The 27,326-nt window shown below is 49.3% G+C and overlaps 1 protein-coding gene across 3 annotated transcripts in view; it reads right to left on the bottom strand.

Annotated features, from left to right (window-relative positions):
* Nucleotides 1–27,326, bottom strand: part of ap1g1 (adaptor related protein complex 1 subunit gamma 1) — a 198,033-nt gene that overhangs the window by 100,871 nt on the left and 69,836 nt on the right. For all 3 annotated transcript variants that reach the window (XM_072518091.1, XM_072518089.1, XM_072518090.1), the window contains exons 8-11: nucleotides 14,420–14,500; nucleotides 13,643–13,741; nucleotides 5,732–5,787; nucleotides 757–870 (exon numbers count right to left, since the gene is read on the bottom strand). In XM_072518091.1, the coding sequence (XP_072374192.1) occupies nucleotides 757–870; nucleotides 5,732–5,787; nucleotides 13,643–13,741; nucleotides 14,420–14,500 (350 nt within the window). The remainder of the gene's footprint in view (nucleotides 1–756; nucleotides 871–5,731; nucleotides 5,788–13,642; nucleotides 13,742–14,419; nucleotides 14,501–27,326) is intronic.

Raw genomic sequence — 27,326 nt, 5'->3', positions numbered from 1 at the left:
TTACTCCAGGGACAGATGCTAGGTGGATTGTTGATCTCTCCCTTCATGTTTGAATGTATCTCTGCTTCGATGCTATTCACAAAGTTAATAAACAATCTTTCTATGATTGACAGCTCCTCGCTACATCAAAATTGCTTTCTGCTGTGGAAAGCAGTGATCTCTGTTTGGGGGGCACCAATGGACTTTGGGGGCACCTCCAATATACACTGACCGTCTTGACTCACTTCGGGGTCCACCAAGTCAGGGCCCACCACGTCAGGGTCACACGTGGGAAATCAAGCACCAAATCCTGCCTGGAGGATTTCCCACCGTGGGGGGAAAAAAAGAGACTATCTTCCAGCCTGTTAATCTGGTGCAAATCACTGCTGGAGCAGGGTGTGTAGCTCGCTACCACCACTGGTGGGGGAAATCGGTGCATTGGAACGATTTCTCGCCTAATTCTCCATTCTCCACCAGATCAGGAAACCTGTTACCAGCATCGGGCAATGGAGAATCAACCCCATAATGTATTGCCTTACTTCAAACTTGGCTCTTGTAATGTTTCAATAATTGTAATTACAGAAGTTAATTGTTCACTGCTCAACATTCATCCACACAGTACCCAAACTGTAGGAATGTACTAAAACATCTCATGCGATAACTAAATCCATAACCCGTTAAAGCATTGCCAGCTGCTGAGGCTGTGCATAAGTTTTCTATCTTGTCTGCATAATTACACTGCCCAAGATAGACAATCTTCAAATGTGGAAACTTTACCTTTTAATAGATACATCCAAGTCCTTCAAACAATCCACTATTGTACTTCTGTGTCTTTGGACTGCATTATGATCTGTTTGAACCGTTTTGAGCAGTGATGTCAGTGCCACATACCTTAGAACAAGTGAAAAGTATTTTCAAGTTTACATTTTTCAGATTAACTGGACATTTTATTTTTTTAATTATCTGATCACAATGTAATTCAACACAAGTTGAGTGCAGGGCTAAAGTTATACTTTCACTTACACTCATGTACACAAACTGTGGAATAATGGAGGAATTCTGCTCTATGACTGTCCATTTGTTGCATTATCAAGCAAGGATTTGGTTTTTCATTTGAGTAGGCAAAGGTTTCTTCAGTTAGGGATGATTTCTCCCATCCACATCTCAAGTGTAATACAGTTTGAACAGTATACATTTAAAACTTGGATTTACGTTGTGCCTTTTATGCAGTTAGGCAGCTTCACAGGGTATTTGACACGGAGCCAAAAATTCAGCAATTCAAATTTGGGATGCACAAAAGGCCAAAATTGAAGCAGAAATCGTGGAGGGCTGTAGGGCTGGAGACGGGCACAGAAATGGGAGGGGTGTGGTCATGGAGGGAATTCAAAACAAAAGGGAAGATTTTTTAAACATTAAAGCTTTGTTGGTCTGAGAGCCAACATAGGTGAGGCAGTACAAGTGTGATGGTCAAATGGGACTAGGTGCAAATTAGATGTGGCAGTGAAGTTCAGGTTTATGGCGGGTAGAAGACAGACAATCAACCAGCAATTGAATAATAAAGTTTAGAGGTAACAAAGGTGCGAATGGTGATCTCAGCAGTGGATGGGTTTAGATAGGGATTGAGACAGGTGATATTTTGTGGGGGTGGAAAGAAACTGTTGAAGTTCATCTCAGGGTCAAACAGGATGTTAACACTATAAATAGTCTGGGTGAGGGAGAGGGATGGAGTTGATGGTTAAAGTGGGAACTGAAGACAACTAGCTTTGGTCTTCCCAATATTTAGTTGGAGGAAATTTATGCGCATCGAGTACTGGTTGCTCGACAAGCAGCACAGCAAGTCAGACACTGGAAGAGATCAAGAGGTTGTGAGGTACTCCAGAAAGAATTTGCATTTATACATGCCGCCACAAAACACATCTGCCCCTCGCCACCCGTCAGCATTCGGCAGGGACCACCCCGTGACACCCTGATCCACTCCATCATCCTCAACCCTTCACGCCTTTCCCATAGCACCTTTCCATGCAATCACAGAAGGTGCAACACCTACCCCTTTACCCCTCACTGTCCAAGGCTACCAAACACTGGATGACCGCTTTGTAAAACACCCCTGCTCAGTCTGCAAGCATCACCCCAACCTTCCCATCACTTGTCATTTCAACATACCATCTTGCTCTCATGCCCACATGTTCATCCTTAGCCTGTTGCAATGCTCCACTGAAAACCAACTCAAACTGGAGGAACACCACATCTTCCGATTAGGCATGTTAAAGGCTTCTGGACTCAACATCGAAACTCCTCCATGTTGACCCCCCTTTTGTTTGTCCCAACGCCAACCCCCCCACCCCCTCTCCCCCACACGGCCATCTGTTACTGGTTTAGTTTTGCTTTCACTAAGCAATGACCGTTAACACATTCTGCTATCTTGCCTTTATGCCACTATTAACACCTTCATTAGTCTTTAATGCTACCATTAACCTTTCCTTTATTTGGGTCCATCACATCATTGTCAGTCTCTCCTTCACTCTCACCTATCCCTGACCTACGATTCTGCTCCACCCGCTCCACCTATATAATCTATTCACCTTTCTAACAGTCTTCAGCTATGAGACATACAGACTTGAAACGTGAACTTTGTTTCTCTTTTCACAGATAATGTTAGACCTGCTGAATTTATCCAGCATTATCTGTTTTTAGTCATTGAGTCATAGAGGTCTACAGCACAGAAAAGATCTTTTGGTTCCTGGTGTCGGAGCCGGTCAAAAACAACCACCTAAGTATTCTAATCCCATTTCCAGCACTTGGCCCACAGCCTTTTAATGCATTGGCATAGCAAGTGCACAACTAAATACTTAAATGTTATGAGGGTCTCTGCCTCCACCACCCTTTCAGGCACAGAGTTCCAGACTCCTACCACCCTCTGGGTGAAAAGGTTTTTCCTCACATCCCCTCTAAACCTCCTGCCCTTACCAAGGGGAACGTTTCTTCCTGTCTATTCTACCTATGCTCCTCATAATTTTGTACATCTCAATCATGTCTCCCCTCAGTCTCCTCTGCTTTAAGAAAAACAACCCCAATCTATTTTCACAGCACGCTCCAGCCCAGGCAACATTCTGGTAAATATCCTCTGCACCCTTTCCAGTGCTATCACATTGCTCTTTTAATGTGGATTCCAGAACTGCACCCAAAACTCTAGCTGTGGCCCAACCAATGTTTTGTACAGTTCCAGCATAATCTTCTTGCTCTTAAACTCTATGCCTCAGCTAATAAAGGTAAGTGTACCACTGTATCCACCTGCCCAGCTACTTAAGGGGTTGGTGTACATGCACACCAAGGTCCCTCTGATACTCTGTGCTTCCCAGGGTCCTGCTGTTTCTCATGTATTCCTTTGCCTTGATTGTCCTGCCCACCTGCATCACTTCACACTTGTCTGGATTGAAGTTGAGGAAGGATGTGGTGGCATTGGATGCAGTTATGGCCAGGATGAAAGGGTTGACATATGAGAAGAAATTAAATAGTTTGGGCTTACACACACTGGAGTTTAGAAGGATGAGAGGGGATCTAATCAAGGTGTATAAAATATTAAATAGGATTGATAAAGTAAATGTGGATCAAATGTTCCCCTTCTTGGGGCAATCTAGAATGAGAGGACGGATATAGGTTGAGAGGCGGTAGATTTAGAACTGAGATGAGGAGGAACTACTTCTCGCAGAGGATGGTGAATGTAGAACTCGCTGCCCCATAGTTTGGTGAAATCGGGGACAGATATATTTCTGATTTTAAAAATGAGTTAAAAAGGGATATGGGCAACAGTTGGGGAGGTGGTTGAGACCAGGAAGAGGTCACCCATGTTGAAAGGTGAGCAGGCTCGAAGGGCTGAACTGCCTACTTCTGCTCCTAATTCCAATGTTCCTACGAATTCCATTTGCCACTGATCAGCTGGTTTCTATCCTCTTGTAATCTAAGGCTATCCATCCTCACTATTTACCACCCCACCAATTTTCATATCATCTGTGAATGATATGAAACTGATATACTGATCAATACTCCTACATTCATATCTAAATCATTTATATGCACCACAAATAGATGGGCCCCATACTGATCACAGCGGGACCCCACTGGACACAGGCTTCCAGTCAAAAAAAAAAACACCCCATGAGAATTACCCTCTGCTTTCTGCCACTCTGCCAATTCTGGATCTAGTTTGCCAAATTTCCTTGGATCCCATGGGCTCTTACCTTCGCTATTAGTCTCTCATGTGGGGCCTTATCAAAAGCCTTATTGAAGTCCAAGTAGACTGCGTCAAGTGCATTGCCCTCATCTACACACCTAGTCACCTCTTCAAAAAGTTCAATGAAGTTGGTATGGCATGACCTCCCCTGAACAAAACCATGCTGACTGTTCTTGATTAATTCCTGCCTCTCCAAAGGCAGATTAATTCTGTCTCTCAGAATTGCTTCCAATAGTTTCCCTACCACGGAGGTTAGACTGACTGGCCTGGAGTTTCCTGGTTTATCCCTTCCTCCCTTCTTGAATAATGGTACCACATTGGCTATCCTCCAGTCCTCTGGCACCTCTCCTATGGCCAGAGAGGAATTGAAAATTAGAATAGCACCATTTCCTCCCTTAGCTCGCCCAGCAGCCTTGGATGCATTTCATCTGGCCCTGGAGATGTGTCTACTTTTGCCTTCCAGATCACTCAGAACTTCCTCTGTCTATGCCAACGGCGTCAAATTTATCAGTTCTTCGCCCCGATTTCTATATCCCCACCAGCCCTCCCACTAGTGAACACCGACACAGTATTCATTCAAAACCCTACCCACGTCCTCCGGCTTCACACACAAATTACCACTGTGGTCCTTAACGGGCCCTACTCATACCCTAGTTATTCTTTTATGTAATTATAAAACATAGGATTTCCTTTAGTTTACCTGCTAGGACCCTTTTATGTCCTCTTTTTGCTCTTCTTATTTCCTTTTTAAGATCCCACTTGCACATTCTGTACTCCTCTAGGGCTTCTGCTGTTTCGAGCCCTCGATAAGCCTCCATTGTTCTTTTTATCCTATGCGGTTTATCTTTGGATATCCAGTGTTCACTGGATTTGTTGGCCCCACCCTTTTTCTTGATTGGAACATGTTGGCCCTGTACTCGCCCTATTTCCTTCTTGAATGTGTCCCACTGTTCTGTCACAGATTTACATAGATGTACTGCTCCCAGTCCACTCTGGTCAAATTATATCTGATCTTATTAAAACCCACATCCCCAGTTTATAATTTTGGTTTCAGGCCCATCTTGTTCTTTTCCAAAACAATCTTGAATCTAATGGAGGTACGATCACTGCCTGCAAAATGCTCCCCTACTGCTACTTCAGCCACTTGCCCAGCTTGATTATCTAAAATTAAGTTCAGGACCATCCGCTCTCTTATCGGACCTTTCAAATTTCCAGCATCACAGTATTTTGTTTTTAAATCGCACTTATACAGCCCATCTAACATGCTCAGGGCATCCCAAAGCATTTCTTGGTGAATTAGGTACTTTAAAAAAAATTGGAATTACTATTATAATGCAAGACATTACATAATTGTCTCATTCGAATGCACATTAAACAGATCCATAGTCATAGTTTGAAATTTAAGTGGCATTTTAGTTAGATTAATCGAGATACTTTCAATATAAGAGTTGGAAGAAAACAATCCTAGTTTTTTCCATGCAAAATCAGTTCACAAAGAACAGTTTAAGTCAACAAACATACCTAATATTTTTGTCATTATTAAGCAAGAAACGTCCCAAGATATTTATGGCTAAAACCTGTAATAAATTGAAATGTGAAATGATGTTAGTTATGTATAAACTTGTATTTAAATTATAGTGAACCACACCACAATGTTACATGAACCAGCATTTTGAGAGGTTTCCACATTAATAGTAAAGTAAAAGAGGCCATGCTCCCAGATCACCATCAGCTGCTTTCCCCTTTGAGGGGGAGAGCTGACTGGTGGTGATTTAACCCGAGGATCACACCTCAGGCAAGGTTGAGACGGTGGGGCCTTCATGAATAACATCATCTGGTACAGGAATTGAACACGTGCTCTGTATCACGAACCAGCTATCTAGCCAACCTCTCTAACAGCTGGAGTTAAACATCACCACCTCTTGTGTTGGGAAAACAAAGATAGTTTTAAGGGATTTATATTTGTATTGGTAAACATTCAAAATAGGTTTTTGTTTTAAGTGGGTTTAATTTAATGTTTCTGTGCCTGGAAAGGTAAAAACTGTTACATTCATGCAGGGCCAAGTTGTTTTTATGTGCATGGCTTGGCTAAGTTCCACTGGGTTCTTCTTGTGTTTAGAGGGGGCTACGGGGTGAAAAATAAATAAAAAGGCATAAGCAGGTGGCCATTGCTTAGCAACAGGAGGCTTAGTTTTTAGTTTTAACTAGAAGCCAGAACAATTGGAGCCAGGTCACTGAGGAATGAACACCTCTCAATCTGCCAGTAGAAACTGGACAAGACAAGGGAGCTGCAAAGAGGCAGGTTTCCTAAAGCACAAGTTACAGTCCAGATAACGAGGCAATTGGGACAGTTGTTTGAAAGTGTAATTTTGAAAACCCGGACTGGTTTTCAGAATCAAACCGCTAAGGGAAAGCATTATGATGAGAAGGGTTCCAGGATTTTGACCCAGTGCCAATGAAGGAATGGCACTATTTATCCAAGTCAAGATGGTGAATGACTTGGGAGGGAGCATATTGTGTTCCTATGCACATGCTGCCTTGTTCTTCTAGGTGGTGGAGGTTGAGTTTGAAGGATGCTGTCAAAGGAGCCTGGATGAGGTGCTGCAGTGCACCTCTAGGCTGTACACAGTGCTGCCCTGGTGTTGTGTGGTGAAAGGAGTGAATGTTCAAAGTAGTACACGAGTGTCAATCAAAAAGCTACATTCACCTGGATGGCATCACGTTTCTAGAGTGTTGTTGAAGCTGCATTCATTCAGGCAAATGGAAACCATTCCGTCACACTCCTGCCTTGTCCCCTGTAGATGGTGGACATGCTTTGGGGAGTCAGAAGGAGTTACTTCCCGCAGAACACCCAGCTTTTGACCTGCTCCTTTTGCCTTAGTATTTATGACACTGGTCCAGTTAAGTCTCTGGTCAATGGTGACCCCAGAATGCTTATGGAGGAGGATTCAGTGACAGTAATACCACTGAACTGTCAATGGGAGATAGTTAAGATTCTTTAAGCCGCCAGGGAGAGCGGCAGCATATCCCACCTTTTAAACTCCTCCTCCAGCTGCTCCACCAGTCGCGTCAAGTTGAGCTTGTGCAGGCCCCCCCCCCCCAGCTCCTGGTCACCTGGATCCCCAGGTACCGAAGACTCCTTTCCGCCCTCTTCAATGGAAGCTCGTCTATCCCCCTTCCCTGGTCCCCTGGGTGTACCACGAAGAGCTCACTCTTCCCCAGGTTGAGCTTATACCCGGAAAGGTCCCCAAACTCAGAGGATCCGCATCACCTCCGGCATCCCCCCCACTGGGTCCGCCCCATACAGTAACAGGACATCGGCATACAACGATACCCAGTGTTCCTCCCCCCCCCCCCCCCCCCACCGGACCAGCCCCCTCCAGATCCTGGACTCCCTCAAAGCCATAGCCAAAGGCTCAATTGCCAATGCAAATAGCATGGGGAATAGGGGGCACCCCGGCCTCATCCCCGGTACAGCTGAAAGTATTCCGACCTCCTCCGATTCGTGGCCACACTCGTCACCGGGGCTTCGTAAAGTAGCCTAACCCAACTAATGAACCCGTCCCCGAACCCAAACCTCCTCAGCACTTCCCAAAGGTACCCCCACTCCACCCTATCGAAGGCCTTCTCCGTGTCCATCGCCGCCACCATCTCCGCTTCCTCCTCCACTGCAGGCATCACGATTACATTAAAGAGCCTCTGCACATTGGTATTCAGCTGCCTTCCCCTCACAAAACCCACCTGGTCCTCGTGAATCACCCCCGGGACACAGTCCTCAATTCTTTTTTTTTTTTTATAAATATGTTTTATTGAAATTTTTTTCCCAAACAACAATTTTTCCCCTCTTACAAAGCAAACGCAACAACAATACAGAAATTTTTAACAATACACAAGTAACAAAACCCCTTTATCTTTGACCTAAACTAAACTAAAACCCCCCCCCCCCCCCCCCCCTCCCCCTTCCCCCTGGGTTGCTGCTGCTGGTCATCTGTCTTCCCTCTAACGTTCCCCTAGGTAGTCAAGAAATGGCTGCCACCGCCTGGTGAACCCTTGAGCCGATCCTCTCAGGGCAAACTTTATCTGCTCCAGTTTAATGAACCCCGCCATATCATTTACCCAGGCCTCCAGTCCGGGGGGTTTCGCCTCCTTCCACATGAGTAGGATCCTGCGCCGGGCTACTGGGGACGCAAAGGCCACAACGTCGGCCTCTTTCGCCTCCAGCACTCCCGGCTCTTCCGCAACTCCAAATAGAGCTAACCCCCAGCCTGGTTTGACCCGGGCCTTCACCACCCGCGAAATCACTCCCGTCACTCCCTTCCAATACCCTTCCAGTGCCGGGCACGCCCAAAACATATGTGCGTGGTTTGCCGGGCTCCCGCCACACCTCCCACATTTGTCCTCCACTCCAAAGAACCTGCTCAATCTTGCTCCCGTTATGTGTGCTCTGTGTAGCACCTTAAATTGAATCAGGCTAAGCCTGGCGCATGAGGAAGAGGAATTTACCCTGCTTAGGGCATCAGCCCACATACCCTCCTCTATCTCCTCCCCTAGTTCTTCTTCCCACTTCCCTTTTAGTTCGCCCACCGACTCCTCCCCCTCTTCCCTCATCTCTCGGTAAATCTCTGATACCTTGCCCTCTCCGACCCACACCCCTGAAAGCACCCTGTCCTGTATCCCCTGTGTCGGGAGCAACGGAAATTCCCTCACCTGTTGTCTAGTAAATGCCCTCACCTGCATATATCTCAAGAAATTTCCCCGGGGCAACTTATACTTTTCCTCCAATGCTCCCAAGCGGCCCATCTATAAATAAATCTCCCACCCTCCTAATTCCCAACTGGTACCAGCTCTGAAATCCTCCATCCATTCTTCCTGGGGCGAACCTATGGTTGTTCCTGATTGGGGACCCCACCAGGGCTCCCCGCACCCCTCTCTGTCGCCTCCACTGTCCCCAGATATTCAATGTTGCCGCCACCACCGGGTTCGTGGTAAACCTTTCAGGTGAGATCGGTAGCGGCGCCATCACCAGCGCCTCTAAACTCGTCCCTTTACAGGACTTTCTCTCCAGTCTTTCCCACGCCGCTCCCTCACCCTCCATCATCCATTTACGTATCATTGCCACATTGGCGGCCCAATAGTAATCGCCCAAGTTCGGTAGTGCCAATCCTCCTCTGTCCCTACTACGCTGAAGGAACCCCCTCCTTACTCTCGGAACTTTCCCTGCCCACACGAAGCTCGTGATGCTCCTGTCTATTTTATTAAAAAAGGTCTTGGTGATTAGTATAGGGAGACATTGAAATACAAATAAGAACCTCGGGAGGACCATCATCTTAATTGCTTGCACCCTGCCCGCCAGCGATAGAGGCTGCATGTCCCACCTCTTGAAGTCCTCCTCCATTTGTTCTACCAACCGTGTCAGATTAAGTCTGTGCAAGGTTCCCCAGCTCCTAGCGATCTGAATCCCCAGGTATCGGAAGTTTCTTTCCACTTTCCTTAGAGGCAAGCCTTCTATCTCTCTACTCTGGTCCCCTGGATGTATCACAAATAATTCACTCTTCCCCATGTTTAGCCTATACCCCGAGAAATCCCCGAACTCCCTCAAAATTCGCATAACCTCTATCATCCCCCCCGCTGGGTCCGACACATATAACAATAGGTCATCCGCATATAACGAGACTCGGTGTTCTTCTCCCCCTCTAATCACCCCTCTCCATTTCCTGGAGTCTCTCAACGCCATGGCCAGAGGTTCAATTGCCAACGCGAACAACAATGGAGACAGCGGGCATCCCTGTCACAGTCCTCAATTCTGATAGCAAACACCTTCGCTAACAGCTTTGCGTCCACGTTGAGGACCAAGATTGTCCTATACGACCCACACTGTAATGGGTCCTTGTCCCGCTTCAAGATCAGCGCCCTGGACATCATCAGGGGTAGGGCCCCACCCCTCCTTCGCCTCATTGAAAGTCCTCACTAGTAGAGGGCCCAGCAGGTCCATGTACTTCCGGTAAAATTACACTGGGAACCCATCTGGCCCCGGTGCCTTCCCCGCCTGCATACTCCCCAGCCCCTTAGTCAGCTCCTCCAGCCCTACTGGCGCCCCAAGCCCAGCCACCTGCTCCTCCTCCACCCTCGAGAACCTCAGCCGATCCAAAAATCAATGCCTCCGTCAGGGGCTCAGACCTGTACAGCCCCTCATAAAAGTCTCTAAATACCCCATTTATTCCCACCGCACTCCGCACCGTGTTCCCCCTTTATCCCTAACTCCCTCAATCTCCCTCGCTGCCTCCCGCTTCCGAAGCTGGTGTGCCAACATCTGGCTAGCCTTCTCCCCGTATTCATACACTGCCCCTTGCGCTTTCCTCCACTGCACCTCTGCCTTCTTGGTGGTCAACAGGTCAAACTCGGCCTGGAGGCTTCGTCGCTCCTTGAGTAGTCCCTCCTCGGGGACCTCCGCATACCTCCTATCCACCCGCAAAATCTCCCCCACCAATCTCTCCCGCTCTCTCCTCTGCTTGTGGGCCCTAGTGGAGATCAGGTCTCCCCCAATCACCGCCTTCAGCGCCTCCCAGACCACCCCCACCTGCACCTCCCCATTATCGTTAGCCTCTAGATAGCTTTCAATGCACCCCCGGATCCGCCCGCTCACCTCCTCATCCGCCAGCAAGCCCACATCCAGGCGCCACAGCGGGCGCTGGTCCCTCTCCTCCCCAAGCTCCAGCTCCATCCAATGCGGGGCATGGTCTGAGATGACAATGGCCGAATACTCCGTGTCCTCCACCCTCAGGATTAGTGCCCTGCTCATAACGAAGAAGTCTATCCCGGAGTAGGCTTTATGGACATGGGAAAAAAAAGAAAATTCCCTGGCCCCCGACCTGACAAACCTCCATGGGTCCACTCCTCCCATCTGGTGCATAAACCCCCTCAGCACCTTGGCCGCCGCCGGCCTCTTACCCGTCCTGGACCTGGAGCAGTCCAATGCTGGATCCAGTACCGTGTTAAAGTCCCCCCCATTATCAAGCTCCCTGCCTCCAGGTCCGGAATCCGGCCCAACACGCGCTGCATAAATCCGGCATTGTCCCAATTCGGGGCATATACATTCACTAATACCACCCGCACCCCCTGCAGCTTACCACTCACCATCACATACCTAGCTCCATTGTCTGCCACGATGTTCAGCGCCTCAAACGACACTCGCTTCCCCACCAAAGTCGCCACCCCTCGATTCTTTGCGTCCAACCCAGAGTGGAAAATCTGCCCTGCCCACCCCTTTTCTCAGCCTAACCTGATCTGCCACCCTCAAATGCGTCTCCTAGAGCATAACCACATCTGCCTTCAGTCCCTTCAGGTGCGCGAACACACGGGCCCTCTTGACCGGCCCGTTCAGGCCTCTCACATTCCAAGTTATCAGCTGGATCAGGGGGCTTCTTCTCCTCCTCCCCCCCCCTTCCCCCTTCCCCCCCCCCCCGGCCGATTAGCCATCCCCTTTTCTAGACAGCCATGTGCCCGCACCTCCTACCCTCTCCATTCCCCCCAGCAGCAGACGCCCGCCCCGACTCTCCGAGTTCCAACTACCCTTTGGCCAATGCAGCAGCAACCCAGATCCCCCCCTCTTTCTTCCACCACCGCCCCCCCCCCCCCCCCAGCTGCATTGCTCCCCCTGTGGCACTCCCGTAAGTCAGCTGACTCCTGCTGACCCAGGCCACTCCAGACATCAGCAGTATTGGCCACTGAGCAGCCCAAGCTTGAAAACTCCCCGGGTCTTGCTGCAGGTAAAGGCTGCTTCAATATTTGAGTTAGGAATGTACTGAACACTGCAGCCATCAATCAACATTCCCATTTCTGACAATATGTTGGAGGGAATGTTTTTGATGATGAAGCTACTGAAGATAGTTGGGATACTGCCTTGAGGAACCTTTGGCTTACATTAACACTACAATGAAGTTACTGTGAAAAGCCCCCAGTCGCCACACTCCGGCAATTATTGTGCTGCAATAATTGGTATCCAACAACCAATATAATTTTCCTTTGTGCTGGGCATGACAATAATGAAGACTTTTCCATGATTAATTTCTTCAATTTTAACAGGGAGTCAACTGCAGAGCTGCCAAACTTTCCAAGTATTCCAGATACTAAAAATAAGTATTTCGGCAGTAAAATTGGTATTTTCACTTCAAAGAAAAAAATGCTTGACACCTTTATTGCACAAATCTAAAACACAAATGAAAAATGCAAATCCCATGCTTTTACATACATGTACAGGCACCTTGATGAGACTACGTGAAAAACGACACGTGCTGTATTGTGTGCAGGGTGGAGATGAGGGGGCGAGGCTTCTGCCCGGGGCTCTATCGCCAAGAAAACCAATACACACCTCGATGCCTCATGTGCGAGACCGCGCGAAGGTCAGGATCATCTGACATGCATGCACTGTTAATGTACGGGGCGGAGATGAGAGGGGGCGAGGCCTCCGTGCGGGGTCCTGTTGCCAAGCAAACCAAATGAAGCATTTCAGGAGGTGGCTTGCCAATCAGCTTTCCCTTTGTGTATTTCAATGCTAAAAATCTCCTGTATTCAAGCTGATTTTCAGCATGAAATATGGAAAATCCATGCTAGTTGACAACTCTGCAACTGCCGCCTTGATGTCAAGGGAGTCACTCTCACCTCACCGTTGGAATTCAGCTCTTTTGTCCATGTTTGAATCAAGGTGATAATGAGTGGTCCTGGGTAAACCCAAACTGAGCATTAATGAGATTATTGGTGCATGTCACTAGACAGTACTATTGAAGTCACCACCATCACTTTGCTAATGATTAAGAGCAAACTGATAGGGCAGTAATTGGCTAGATTAGATGGGTTCTGTACTTATGGGAAGGTCATACCTGGGCAATGTTTCATCGTCAAGGTAGATGCTACTATATCAGAACAGCTATTCTGGAACATATGGCATTAGCACTATAGTGGGATGCTGTCAGGACCTGTAGCCTTTGCTGTATCCAGTGCACTTAACTGCTTCTTGATATCACAGTGAATTTAATTGACTGAAACATAACATCTATGATGGTGGAGACCTCGGGAGAAGTCAGAGATGGATGATCTACTCACTGCACCTGGCTCAAGACAAACATCTCAGGCTAGTCTTCTGCAAGGATGCATCGGCTTCCGTCAGCATTGATTATAGGGGTTACACGTAACTTCTTCTCCATGAAAGTTGTTAATTGTCCATCTCCCTTCATGGCTAGATATGGCAGGACTGCAATGTTAGAGCTGTCAGATTAGTCAACCTGATATGTACTTTCGAAGATTTCAGCCCTTTCCCAGACACGTTTTCAGGCAGAGTTGTAGAATTTTCCTCATCACTTTAAATGTTACTCCTGCAGACAAATCTTGAATCACCTTAATTTGACAATTATGAAAATCCTAATGTATGTTACATACCCTCAGTCCACTCTCTGATTTGATGTCCATAATCGTCAAAACCGTTTCATATAAAATTGCATTACCCACATTTTTGCTAGTTTCTGTATTTGTTGCAACCTAAAAATAAATCAAAATGTACATCAATCAATACCAATGTGTACTTTTTACCTCCATTCAAACTGACTTTGTAAATTATCCTAATGCAGCTGGCTCGCACAAGATTTTTCAAAATCTGGATTTACCCCAATGAAATTATAGATTTTTAGGTTTCTTTGCCTAACCCAGTTTCAAAATTGCTGACAGTGGACCCATTTCAAGAATTGTCCACCTGAATTATTGAATACTCATTTTTCTCCGAACAAAGTAGCATGCAGAATTTGAAAATGGTGTATAACAGGATTTTTAAAAAAAAGAATAAAACCCAGGACCAGAAATAAATTACATTAAAGTGCCAAAGTAGTTTGAAGACACTGGTATATTGAACAAAATAGCCCACATTATTTCATGGGTAAGAGATGGTTTCATGTATTTAAGAACGGATGTGAACAGAAGTCTAGGAGTCATTTAGAAATTTATCAATTATATGCCTATGCCCTAAAACCTCAACTGATCAAGATCTTTCCAGTTGTAGTTATCATCAATGATTTATGAAGTATAAAACTCGAGATAGTCAATACTAAATCTTATCCTCATCTGTAGATTTGGAAGTTTGGGGAGGATTGGGACTAAGATGTGATTGCAGGTTGTTACAGGAACACCTGACTATATTAGGAAGATCTTCTATAATATCTTCACCTGTGCAAGTATGTCATTCATGGCTTCACTTGAGTCATCATCATTTCTACCCAACATTCGTAGTAACCGCAGTATTCGAACCTAAAATTGCACACAAAAAATTAGTCTGAAAGGAAAACATGTGGGTGATTTTTTTTAAAGCTCAGATGAAATATCATTGCTATCTAAATCACAGGTGTTTTCTCCCCCAATAACAGATAAAATACCAACTTTTAGAACTCTCCACTGGTTGGTGTTGCAACTAGCACAAAGGAAGATGGCTGTGGTTGTTGGTAGTCAATCACCTCAGTCCCAGGACATCATCGCAGTTCCTCAGGGTAGTGTTTTCAGCCCAATAATCTTCAGCTGCTTCATCAATAACCTCCCTCCATAAGGTCAGAACTTCCAATGCTCACTGATGATGGAGTAATGTTCAGTACCATTTGCGACTCCTCAGATATTGAAGCAGTTAATGTTCATAAGCAGTATGACCTGGGCAATATTCACTCTCAGATCAATAAGTGGCAAGTAACATGCGTGCCACACAAGTGCCAAGCAATGACCATCTTCAACATGAGAGAATCCACCCATCTTCCCTTGACATTCAATGGCATTATCATCACAATCTCCCACTATCAGCATCTTGGGATTATCACTGACCAGAAACAGAACTGGATCAGATATATAAATATTGTAGCTGCAAGAGCAGGTCAGAGGCTAAGAATTCTGCGAAATCTAACTCCCCAAAGCCATCCACCTTCTACAAAGCACAAAGCAGGAGCGCAAAGGAATATTCTCCAATTCCCTGAATGTGTGGCTCCGACAACACTCAAGAAGCTTAACACCAGGTAGGATAAAGAAGTCCGCTTGATTGGCACCCTTTCACCACCTTAAACACTCCCCCAGCAGTGTGTACCGTCTAAAAGGAGCACTGAGGCAACTCACCAAGGCCCCTTTAACAACACCTAAACCTGTGACCTCTACCAACTAGAAGGACAAGGGCAGCAGACGCATTGGAACACCACAACCTGCAGGTTCTGATCCAAGCCATAAACCAGCCGGACATGGGACTATATCACTGTTGCTGGTTCAAAATCCTGGAACTGTCTCCCTAGCAGCACTGTGGGTGTACTTACACCACATGGGCTGTAGCAGTTCAAGAAGGTGGCTCATCACTAGCTTCTCAAGGGATGGGCACTAAATGTTGGCCTAGCTAGCAACGCTCACATCTCGTGAAAGATTACTGTCTGGATGAGGCGCCCAACTTTTGTCATGATCCAGTTAGGGACCAGTAATGTTTGTTTTAACATCGACAAAAATAGAAATCCTTGGCACTCACTGACAATAAACCACGAGATTCCATGCTTTTAAACAAAAGCAAATGTTACCATGTGCAAGGTAGCAAACCCAAAGTCAATACTATCTTATATTCCATCATCCAGAATTAACAGGAGATAAACATTAATTAACAAACAAACTGGTCAAACACACTGCTAAGTCTCCACTTGTCAGGATGAATGAAATGAAAATCGCTTATTAAGAAGCTCAACGCCGTCCAGGAAGAGCAGCTTACTTGCCTGGCACCCTATTCATGACCTCCAACTACCACTTACTCCACCAACCATGCACAGTGGCAGCAGTGTACACCATCTACAAAATGCATGCACTGCAACAACTTACCATGGCTCCTTCCAGTGTTAGGAAAACAAAGTTGTTAAGCGAATTGGAATTTCATTGGCAAACACTACAAATAAGGTATGGCTTCAAGTTTTTAAATTTAAGCTTTCCGTGCCTGGAAGGATAAAACCTATAGTTGATTCATGCTGGACAATGGTGCTTGTGGGGGTTAGTTATGTTCCAACTGTGTATCTATTGTACTAAGAGAGGGCTACTGCATGAAGAATAAATAAAAGGCATAAAGTATGTAGGTTCTTTGAGAAGGTGACCAAACAGGTGGACGAGGGTAAAGCAGTTGGATGTGGTGTATATGGATTTCAGTAAAGCGTTTGATAAGGTTCCCCACGGTAGGCTATTACAGAAAATGCAGACGCATGGGATTCAGGGTGATTTAACAGTTTGGATCAGAAATTGGCTAGCTGGAAGAAGACAAAGGGTGGTGGTTGATGGGAAATGTTTAGCCTGGAGTCCAGTTACTAGTGGTGTACCACAAGGATCTGTTTTGGGGCCACTGCTGTTTGTCATTTTTATAAATGATCTGGAGGATGGCGTATAAGGATGGGTGAGCAAATTTGCCGATGACACTAAAGTTGGTGGAGTTGTGGACATTGCGGAAGGATGTAACACGTTACAGAGGGACATAGATTAGCTGCAGAGCTGGGCTTAAGAGGTGGTAAATGGAGTTTAATGCAGAAAAATTAGGTAATTCATTTTGGAAGTAATAACAGGAAGACAGAGTACTGGGCAAATGGTAAGATTCTTGGTAGTGTGGATGAGCAGAGAGATCTTGGTGTCCATGTACATAGATCCCTGAAAGTTGCCACCCAGTTGAGAGGGTTGTTAAGTAGGCGTACGGTGTGTTAGCTTTTATTGGTAGAGGGATTGAGTTTCGGAGCCATGAGGTCATCTTGCAGCTGTACAAAACTCTGGTGCGGCCGCATTTGGAGTATTGCGTGCAGTTCTGGTCGCCGCATTATAGGAAGAATGTGGAAGCATTGGAAAGGGTGCAGAGGAGATTTACCAGGATGTTGCCTGGTCTGGAGAGAAAATCTTATGAGGGAAGGCTGAGGGACTTGAGGTTATTTTCTTTAGAAAGAAGGTTAAGAGGTGACTTAATTGAGGCATACAAGATGATCAGAGGATTAGATAGGGTGGACAGTGAGAGCCTTTTTCCTCGGATGGTGATGTCGAGCACGAGGGGACATAGCTTTAAATTGAGGGGTGATAGATATAGGACAGGTGTCAGAGGTAGGTTCTTTACTCAGGGAGTAGGAAGGGTGTGGAATTCCCTGCCTGTAACAGTAGTGGACTTGCCAACATTAAGGACATTTAAGTGGTCATTGGACAATCATACGGATGATAAGGGAATAGTGTAGATGGGCTTTAGAGTGGTTTCAAAGGTCGGCGCAACATCGAGGGCTGAAGGGCCTGTACTGCGCTGTAATGTTCTATGTTGCTTACCAACTGGAGCTTTGAAAGGTAGTGAAGCTTTTATGTTTTATTTTTGCTAATTTGAATTTGATTTATTGTCACATGTCCTGAGGTAAAGTGAAAAGTATTGTTCTGCATACAGACCAGACAGTTAATTCCATACATGAAAAAAATATAGGACATGCATAGGTGCACAATGTAAATACATAGGCACAGGCATTGGGTAACCATACAGTGCAGTGCTGCTCAGTAGAGGTGTGACGAGATCAGTTCATTCCATAAGAGGATCATTCAGGATTCTGATAACAGCAGAGAAGAAGTTGTTTTTGAATGTTAGTGTGTGTTCCCAGACGTTTGTATCGCCTGCCCGATGGAAGAAGTTGGAAGAGAGAATAACCCGAGTGGGAGGTCTTCGATTATGCTGCCCACTTTCCCAAGGAAGCAGTAGGTGTAGACAGCGTCAATGGATAGTTGCAAGTGAAGATAGATAGTGAGAGAAAATGCAACACTCACAGCTCTGCTAGAAGCAGTTTGTTTAGAAGGCGAGAGAGGGAACATCTCTCTCAGCGTTGCTAGAAGAAAAGCCATACCCAGAGTAATGGTTAAGAAAACAGACATCTGTAGAGTAGCTAATTAAGGAAACTAGGGAAACGAAGAGAAGTTCACAAGAAGTCAGAGGTTAAAGGTAGAACTGTTCACTGAAGATGGAGTTGTTTTTTTAAAAAATAATTTTTATTAAAGGTTTTCATAAAATATCAATAACAAAATAAGAAAAAAGAACCCAACAGGGTTAAGTACAAAACACAATCTAAAAAAGCAACCCCCCAAACCGCCCCCCCCCGTACATAAATAAATTAACATTAACACCCCGACTTAACACAACAGGTGTATACACCCCCTCAGATCCTCCAGTGTAAATAACATAAACAAAAATAAAGTAAACCCCCCCCCCCCCCCCCCCACCCCCCGAGCTGCTGCTGCTGCCATTGACCAATGTCTATCGTTCTGCCAGAAAGTCTAAGAATGGTTGTCACCGCCTAAAGAACCCTTGTACCGACCCTCTCAAGGCGAATTTCAACCTCTCCAATTTAATGAACCCTGCCATATCGCTGATCCAGGATTCCACGCTTAGGGGCCTCGCATCTTTCCACTGAAGGAGAATCCTTCGCCGGGCTACCAGGGACACAAAGGCCAGAATTCCGGCCTCTTTCGCCTCCTGCACTCCCGGCTCCTCTGCCACCCCAAATATTGCGAGCCTCCAGCCCGGTCTGACCCTGGATCCTACCACCCTCGACACCGTCCTCGCTACGCCCTTCCAAAGTTCCTCCAGCGCTGGGCATGCCCAGAACATATGGGTGTGATTTGCTGGGCTCCCTGAGCACCTAACACACCTGTCCTCACCCCCAAAGAACCGGCTCATCCTTGTCCCGGTCATGTGTGCCCTGTGCAGCACAAACTGTATGAGGCTGAGCCTCACGCACGAACAGGAAGAATTCACACTCCCTAGGGCATCTGTCCACATCCCCTCTTCGATTTCCTCTCCCAACTCCTCCTCCCACTTAACTTTCAACTCCACCACTGAGGCCTCCTCCTCCTGCATCAACTGGTAAGTTTCTGAGATCCCCCCGTCCTGTACTGTGTGTGGCAGTAGCCGCGGGAATTCCACCACCTGCCATCTGGCAAACGCCCTTACCTGTAAGTACCTGAAGGTGTTCCCCGGGGGGAGCCCGTACTTCTCCTCCAGCTCACCCAAGCTCGCGAACATCCCGTCCACAAACAGGTCCCCCAACTTTCATATCCCTGCCCTGTGCCACCCCGAAAACCCTCCACCTGTTCTTCCTGGGGCGAACCGGTGGTTCCCCCATAATGGAGTCCACGTCGAGGCCCCAACTTCCCCCCTATGCCGCTTCCACTGCCCCCAAATTTTGAGGGCCGCCACCATCACCGGGCTCGTGGTATACTTCCTTGGAGGGAGCGGCAGCGGCGCCGTTGCCAGCGCCCCCAGATTCGTACCCACACAGAACGCCATCTCCAGCCCCTTCCATGCAGACCCCTCACCCTCCATCACCCACTTACGCACCATCGTCGCATTGGCGGCCCAGTAGTACCCACAGAGGTTGGGCAGTGCCAGGCCCCCCCTATCTCTACTCCCTCCAGGAACACCCTTCTCACCCTCGGAGTCCCTCGCGCCCACACAAACCCCATTATACTCCTGTTAACCCGCCTGAAAAAAGCCTTCGGGATAAACACGGGGAGGCACTGGAACAGGAACTAAAACCTTGGGAGCACCTTCATTTTGATTGACTGCACCCTACCCGCCAAGGACAGCGGCAACGCGTCCCACCTCTTGAACTCCTCCTCCATTTGCTCCACCAGCCTTGCAAAGTTAAGCCTATGCAGGGCCCCCCAGCTCCTGGCCACCTGGACCCCCAAATATCTGAAGCTCCTCTCCACCCTTTTTAGTGGGAGCTCGCCAATCCCCCTCTCCTGGTCCCCTAGCTGAACTACGAACAGCTCGCTCTTCCCCATATTGAGCTTGTACACCGAAAAGTCCCCGAATTCCCCAAGGATCCTCATTACCTCTGGCATTCCTCCCACCGGGTCCGCCACATACAGCAGCAGGTCGTTCGCATAAAGCGACACCCTATGCTCCTCCCCACCCCGCACCAATCCCCTCCAGTTCCTCGACTCTCTCAGTGCCATAGCCAGGGGTTCAATCGCCAGTGTGAAGAGCAGGGGGACAGGGGACACCCCTCTCTCGTCCCTCGGTGCAACCGAAAGTACTCAGACCTCCTCCTATTTGTGGCCACACTTGCCATCGGGACCTCATACAACAGCCTAACCCACCTGACAAACCCCTCCCCAAACCCGAACCTCTTCAGCACCTCCCACAGGTACCCCCACTCTACCCTATCGAAGGCTTTCTCAGCGTCCAATTGCCACCACTAACTCCGCCTCCCCCTCCCTCGCCGGCATCATGATAACGTTCAAAAGCCTCCGCACATTCACGTTCAACTGTCTCCCCTTCACAAACCCCATCTGGTCTTCATGGATGATCTGCGTCACACAATCCTCAAGGCTAAGACCTTCGCCAGCACCTTGGCATCTACATTTAGCAAGGAAATCGGTGTGCAAGACCCACATTGCAGGGATCCTTGTCCCGCTTCAGGATCAAGATCAGTTCCCGGGACATCGTCGGGGGTAAAGCCCCTCCTCCCTTGCCTCATTAAAGGTCCTAACTAACAGCGGGCCCAACAGGTCCATATATTTTTCATAGAACTCGACCGGGAAACCGTCCGGCCCCGGTGCCTTCCCCGCCTGCATGCTTCCTATCCCTTTGATCAGCTCCTCCATCCAATCAGGGCTCCCAGTCCCGCCACCAGTCCCTCTTCCACCTTTGGAAACCTCAATTGGTCCAGGAAACGGCCCATCCCTCCCTCCTCTCGTGGGGGCTCGGATCGGTACAATTCGTCGTAGAAGTCCCTGAAGACCCCATTGATGCCAATCCCACTCCGCACCACGCTCTCTCCCCTGTCCTTAACTCCCCCGATCAGGGTATGCAGGCGGGGAAGGCCCCAGGGCCGGACGGGTTCCCGGTGGAATTCTATAGAAAGTATGTGGACCTATTGGCCCCGCTACTAGTGAGGACCTTCAACGAGGCAAGAGAGGAGGGGACCCTGCCCCCGACAATGTCGGAGGCGACAATTTCCTTGATTCTGAAGCGAGACAAGGACCCACTGCAATGTGGATCGTACAGGCCGATTTCGCTCCTCAATGTGGACGCTAAATTATTGGCAAAAGTGCTGGCCACGAGGATTGAGGACTGTGTACCGGGGGTGATACATGAGGGCCAGACGGGATTCGTAAAGGGCAGGCAATTAAACACTAACGTGCGGCGGCTCTTAAACGTGATAATGATGACGTCGGAGGAGGGAGAGGCAGAGATAGTGGCAGCTATGGACGCGGAAAAGGCCTTTGACCTAGTAGAGTGGGAGTACCTCTGGGAGGTGTTGCGTAGGTTTGGGTTCGGGGGAGGGTTTATTAGCTGGGTTAAGCTCCTTTACAGTGCCCCGGTGGCGAGTGTGGTGACGAACCGACTGAGGTCGGAGTACTTTCGGCTGTACCGAGGAACGAGGCCGGGGTGCCCCCTGTCCCCCCTGTTGTTTGCATTGGCGATTGAACCCTTGGCCATAGCACTGAGGGAGTCTAATAAATGGAGGGGGTGGTCCGCAGGGGAGAAGAGCACAGGTGTCGCTATACGCGGATGACCTGCTGCTGTACGTGGCGGACCCAATGGAGGGGATGGTGGAGGTCATGCAGACTCTGAGGGAGTTTGGGGAGTTCTCGGGCTATAAGCTCAATGTAGGGAAGAGTGAGCATTTTGTATTACAGGCAGGGGACCAAGAAAGAGGGATAGGGGACCTACCGCTGAGGGCGGCGACGGGGAGTTTTCGGTATCTGGGGATCCAGATAGCTAGGAGTTGGGGGGGCCTACATAAACTGAATCTGACGAGGTTGGTGGACCAAATGGAGGTGGACTTCAAAAGATGGGATATGTTGCCGCTTTCGTTGGCGGGTAGAGTGCAGTCGGTCAAAATGGTGGTCCTTCTGAGGTTTTTGTTTGTGTTTCAGTGCCTTCCCATCATGATCACCAAGGCCTTTTTTAAGAAAATAGGAGTATTATGGGGTTTGTATGGGCGAATAAGACCCCGAGGGCAAGGAGAGGGTTCCTGGAACGCAGTAGGGACCGAGGAGGGTTGGCGTTGCCGAATCTGGCTGGCTACTACTGGGCAGCAAATGTGGCGATGATCCGCAAGTGGGTTATGGAGGGAGAGGGGGCGGCATGGAAGAGGATGGAGATGGCGTCCTGTAAAGGAACGAGCTTGGGGGCGTTGATGACGGCACCGCTGCCGTTCTCACCATCAAAGTATACCACGAGCCCGGTGGTGGCGGCAACGTTAAGGATCTGGGGCCAGTGGTGACGGCACAGGGGTGCAGTGGGAGCCTCGGTGTGGTCCCCGATCAGGGGTAACCACTGGTTTGTCCTGGGGAAGATGGACGGGGGGGTTCCAGGGCTGGCATCGGGCGGGGATTAGAAGAATGGGGGACCTGTTCATTGACGGGACTTTTGCGAGCCGAGGGGCACTGGAGAAGTTTGAGTTACCCCCGGGAAATGCATTTATATATATGCAGGTGAGGGCTTTTGTGAGGCGACAGGTCAGGGAATTCCCGCTGCTCCCGACACAGGAAATTCAAGACAGGGTGATCTCGGGTGTATGGGTCGGGGAGGGCAAGGTGTCGGCAATACACCAAGAGATGAAAGAAGAGGGGGAAGCCCTAGCAGAAGAGTTAGAACAAAGAACAAAGAAATGTACAGCACAGGAACAGGCCCTTCGGCCCTCCAAGCCCGTGCCGACCATGCTGCCTGACTAAACTACAATCTTCTACACTTCCTGGGTCCGTATCCCTCTATTCCCATCCTATTCATGTATTTGTCAAGATGCCCCTTAAATGTCACTATCGTCCCTGCTTCCACCACCTCCTCCGGTAGCGAGTTCCAGGCACCCACTGCCCTCTGCGTAAAAAACTTGCCTCGTACATCTACTCAAAACCTTGCCCCTCTCACCTTAAACCTATGCCCCCTAGTAATTGATCCCTCTACCCCGGGGAAAAGCCTCTGACTATCCACTCTTGTCTATGCCCCTCATAATTTTGTAGACAGTTGAAGGGTAAATGGGAGGAGGAACTGGGGGAGGAGATCGAGGAAGGTTTGTGGGCTGATGCCCTAGGTAGGGTTAATTCCTCCTCCTCGTGTGCCAGGCTTAGCCTGATACAATTTAAGGTGGTTCACAGGGCGCACTTGACGGGAGCGAGGTTGAGTAGGTTCTTTGGGGTAGAGGACAGATGTGGAAGGTGTTCAGGGAGTCCGGCGAACCATGTCCACATGCTTTGGTCATGCCCGGCACTGGAGGGGTTCTGGAAAGGAGTGGCGGGAGCAATATCTCAGATGGTGAAAGTCCGGGTCAAGCCAAGCTGGGGGGGGTAGCAATATTCGGAGTAGTGGATGAGCCGGGAGTGCAGGAGGCGAAAGAGGCCGGAATTCTGGCCTTTGCGTCCCTAGCAGCCCGGCAAAGAATCTTGTTATTGTGGAAGGAGGCAAAGCCTCCTAGCCTGGAGGCCTGGATAAACGACATGGCCGGGTTCATTAAGTTGGAGATGATTAAGTTTGCCTTGAGAGGGTCTGCGCAGGGGTTCTACAGGCGGTGGCAACCGGTCCTTGACTACCTCGCGGAGCGTTAGGGGAAGGCCGGTCAGCAGCAGCAACCCTTTGGTGGGGGGGGGGGGGGGGGGGGGGGGGGGGGGGGGGGAGAGAGAGAGAGAGAGAACTAGAGACTGTTTGAGGGGATGGACGAGCGGGAGATAACATGGAGGGTGGGGGAAACTAGCACGTGCGGGCGAGAGCCAGTGTATAAAGCTATGGAAATATATATATCTTGCTCAATGCGATTGTGTTATTTTGTTACGGGGAGGGGGGGGGGGGGGGGGTTATTGTTTGTCAGGGGGGAAAAATTGTGTTGTCAAAAAAAATCTTAATTAATATATTTTTATAAAAAAAGAAAACTCCCCCGATCTCCCTAGCTGCGTCCCGCTTCCGAAGCTGATGCGCCAGCATCCGGCTTGCCTTTTCCCCATATTCGTACACCGTCCCCTGGGCCTTCCTCCACTGCACCTCCCTCCGCCTTCCTGGTGGTCACCAGGTCGAATTTGGCCTGGAGGCGGCACCTCTTCCTCAACAATCCTTCATCAGGCTCTTCCGCATACCTCCTCTCTACCCTCACCATCTACCCCACCAGCCTCTCCCTCTCCCCCACCAGCCTCTCCCTCTCCCCCCCCCGCTCCCTCTGCTCCTTGTGGGGCCTAATGGAGATCATCTCTCCCCTCACCACCCCTTTCAGTGCCTCCCATACTATCCCCACTCGGACCTCCCCGTTGTCGTTGGTCTCCAAGTACCTCTCTATACTTCCTCAGACCTGCTCGCTCACCTCCTCGTCCGCCAACAGCCCCACCTCCAAGCGCCACAGCGGGCGCTGGTCCCTCTCCTCCCCCATCTCCAAGTCCACCCAATGCAGGGCGTGGTCCGAAATGGCTATTGCCGAATACTCTTTATCCTCTACTCTCGCTATCAGCGCTCTACTCAAAATGAAAAAGTCGATTCGAGAATAAGCCTTATGGACACGTGAGAAGAATGAAAATTCCCTAGCCCCCGGCCTTGCAAATCTCCAAGGGTCCACCCCTCCCATTTGGTCCATAAATCCCCTCAGCACTCTAGCCGCCGCCGGCTTCCTACCTGTCCTAGACCTGGAGCGATCCATTGCCGGATCCAGCACAGTGTTAAAGTCTCCCCCCATTATCAGGCCCCCCACTTCCAAGTTTGGGATCCGACCCAACATACGCTGCATAAAACTCGCATCGTCCCAGTTTGGAGCATACACATTGACCAGTACCACCCTCTCTCCCTGCAACTTACCACTTACCATTATGTACCTACCGCCATTATCTGCCACATTGCTCAACACCTTGAATGACACCTTCTTTCCCACCAAGATCGCCACCCCTCGATTTTTGGCATCTAGCCCCGAGTGAAACACCTGGCCTACCTACCCACCCTTTCCTCAGTCTTACCTGGTCTGCCACCTTCAGGTGCGTCTCCTGGAGCATAACCACACCCGCCTGGAGCCCCTTCAGGTGCGCGAACACGCGGGCCCGCATAACCGGCCGATTCACTCCCCTTACATTCCAGGTTATCAGCCAGATCAGGGGGCTACCCGCCCCCCTCCCTCGCCAACTAGCCATGACCCCTCCGCGGCCAGCCACGCGCCCGGACCCCACACCCGGCCCGTTCCCCACAGCGGCATACCCCCGTCTCGACACCCCCCCCCCCCCCCCCCCCCCCCCGCACTCGCTCCAGCTCCTCCTTGACCTTAGCAGCAGCAACTCTATTCCCCCCCAGTCTTCGGCGCGGGAAAAAAGCCCGCGATCTCCACCTACCAGGCCCCGCCACCAACCAAAACAGTGCCCAACCCGCCCCATCCACCCTCCCCAACCCGAAAGAGAAAACCACAGAGAAAAAGAAACCCAAAATAATGCAAAGCCCCCCTTCCCCCCAGCCAACCAAAAATAGGCATAACATATCCACCGCAGTCCCCAATCGCCCATCCCAACCCTCATTCTGTGTCCAGCTTCTCAGCCTGAACAAAGGCCCACGCCTCCTCCGGAAACTCAAAATAATGGTGCCGGTCCTTGTAGGTAACCCACAGTCGCGCCGGCTGCAACATGCCAAACTTCACCCCCTTCCTGTGCAGCACCGCCTTCGCTCGATTGTACCCGGCCCTCCTCTTCGCCACCTCCGCACTCCAGTCCTGGCATATCCGAACCTCCGCGTTCTCCCACCTGCTGCTCCTCTCCTTCTTGGCCCACCTGAGCACACACTCCCGATCGACAACCGATGGAACCGCACCAGCACCGCCCGCGGAGGCTCGTTAGCCTTGGGCCTCCTCACCAACACTCTATGGACCCCTTCCAACTCCAGGGGCCCCTGGAAGGACCCCGCTCCCATCAGCGAGTTCAACATGGTGACCACAGGCCCCCACGTCCAGCCCCTCTGGGAGGCCCAGAATCCGCAGATTCTTCCGCCTCGACCGATTCTCCATCTCCTCGAACCGCTCCTGCCATTTCTTGTGGAGCGCCTCGACCTTTACTGCCAGGCCTAAGATCTCGTCCTCATTGTCAGAGATCTTATGTCGAGCCTCTCGCATCGCCACCCCCTGGGCCGTCTGTGTCTCCAGCTTATCAATAGAAGCCTTCATCGGCTCTAGCAGGTCCGTTTTAATCTCGGAGGCAGCGCTGGATACCCTCCTGTTGCTCCTCCGCCCACTGCCTCCACGCTGCCTGGTCTCTGCCCGCCGCCATTTTGTCCTTCTTCCCTCCCTTCTTCAGGTCCACCACCGCCTTTTTTGTCGCCCCGCTCCTAGTTAAAGCCATATACTGACGGGGAGCTATTATTAACTCCTTCCCACACCGGGAAACGTCGAAAAAGTGCCCTTGGGGGCCCTGAAAAGAGCCCCAAAGTCCGTTTTTGCGGGAGCCGCCAAATGTGCGACTTAGCTCCGCATAGCCGCAACCGGAAGTCTCGAGAGGGAATCCTTTTGGCAGTGGTTGCTTCACCAATCTGCCCCAAAAAGTCTGTGGAAACTCCCGAAAAAGGTCTGAGAGTTTGTTCCAGACGGGAGCTGCCAAATGCGCGACCTACTCCTCCATGGCCACCACCGGAAGCCTCGTCCCCGCTTCTTCAATGGCCTTGGTAGATCTTTTCACAGTTGTTCCCTCTGCTGCTAGAATTCACCTTTAATAAAGGCCCTCAAGTCAGCTTGCAGCCTTTAAGCTTTCCCTTACCCTGCCTGCATGCTGGAAGAGGCTTTGTTTATCCTGCAGTTATAGCCAAATCTTTTACTGTTTCTGCCGGGTATGGTAACCAAGAAACATACCATTCCTGGGGGAACACAGTCGGGGGAATGTTGCAGTCTTCTTCCCACACCGGGAAACGTCGAACAAATGCCGTGGGGACCCTGTAAAGAGCCCAAAAGTCCGTTCCAAGCGGGAGCTATCTAACATGCGACCTAGCTCTGCATAGCCGCACCCGGAAGTCCCGAAGACAGAGAGTTGAGAAAGCTAAGGCGCCACAAAAGATATCTGAAGTGATTTTCAGGTTTGAGATTTTATTACAGCCCATGGAAAGAGTTGAACTATATACATCAGTGGC

This window comes from Scyliorhinus torazame, chromosome 10, assembly GCF_047496885.1.
Source record: "Scyliorhinus torazame isolate Kashiwa2021f chromosome 10, sScyTor2.1, whole genome shotgun sequence".
Classification (NCBI taxonomy): domain Eukaryota; kingdom Metazoa; phylum Chordata; class Chondrichthyes; order Carcharhiniformes; family Scyliorhinidae; genus Scyliorhinus; species Scyliorhinus torazame.
This window is presented reverse-complemented; position numbering and strand designations above follow the sequence as displayed.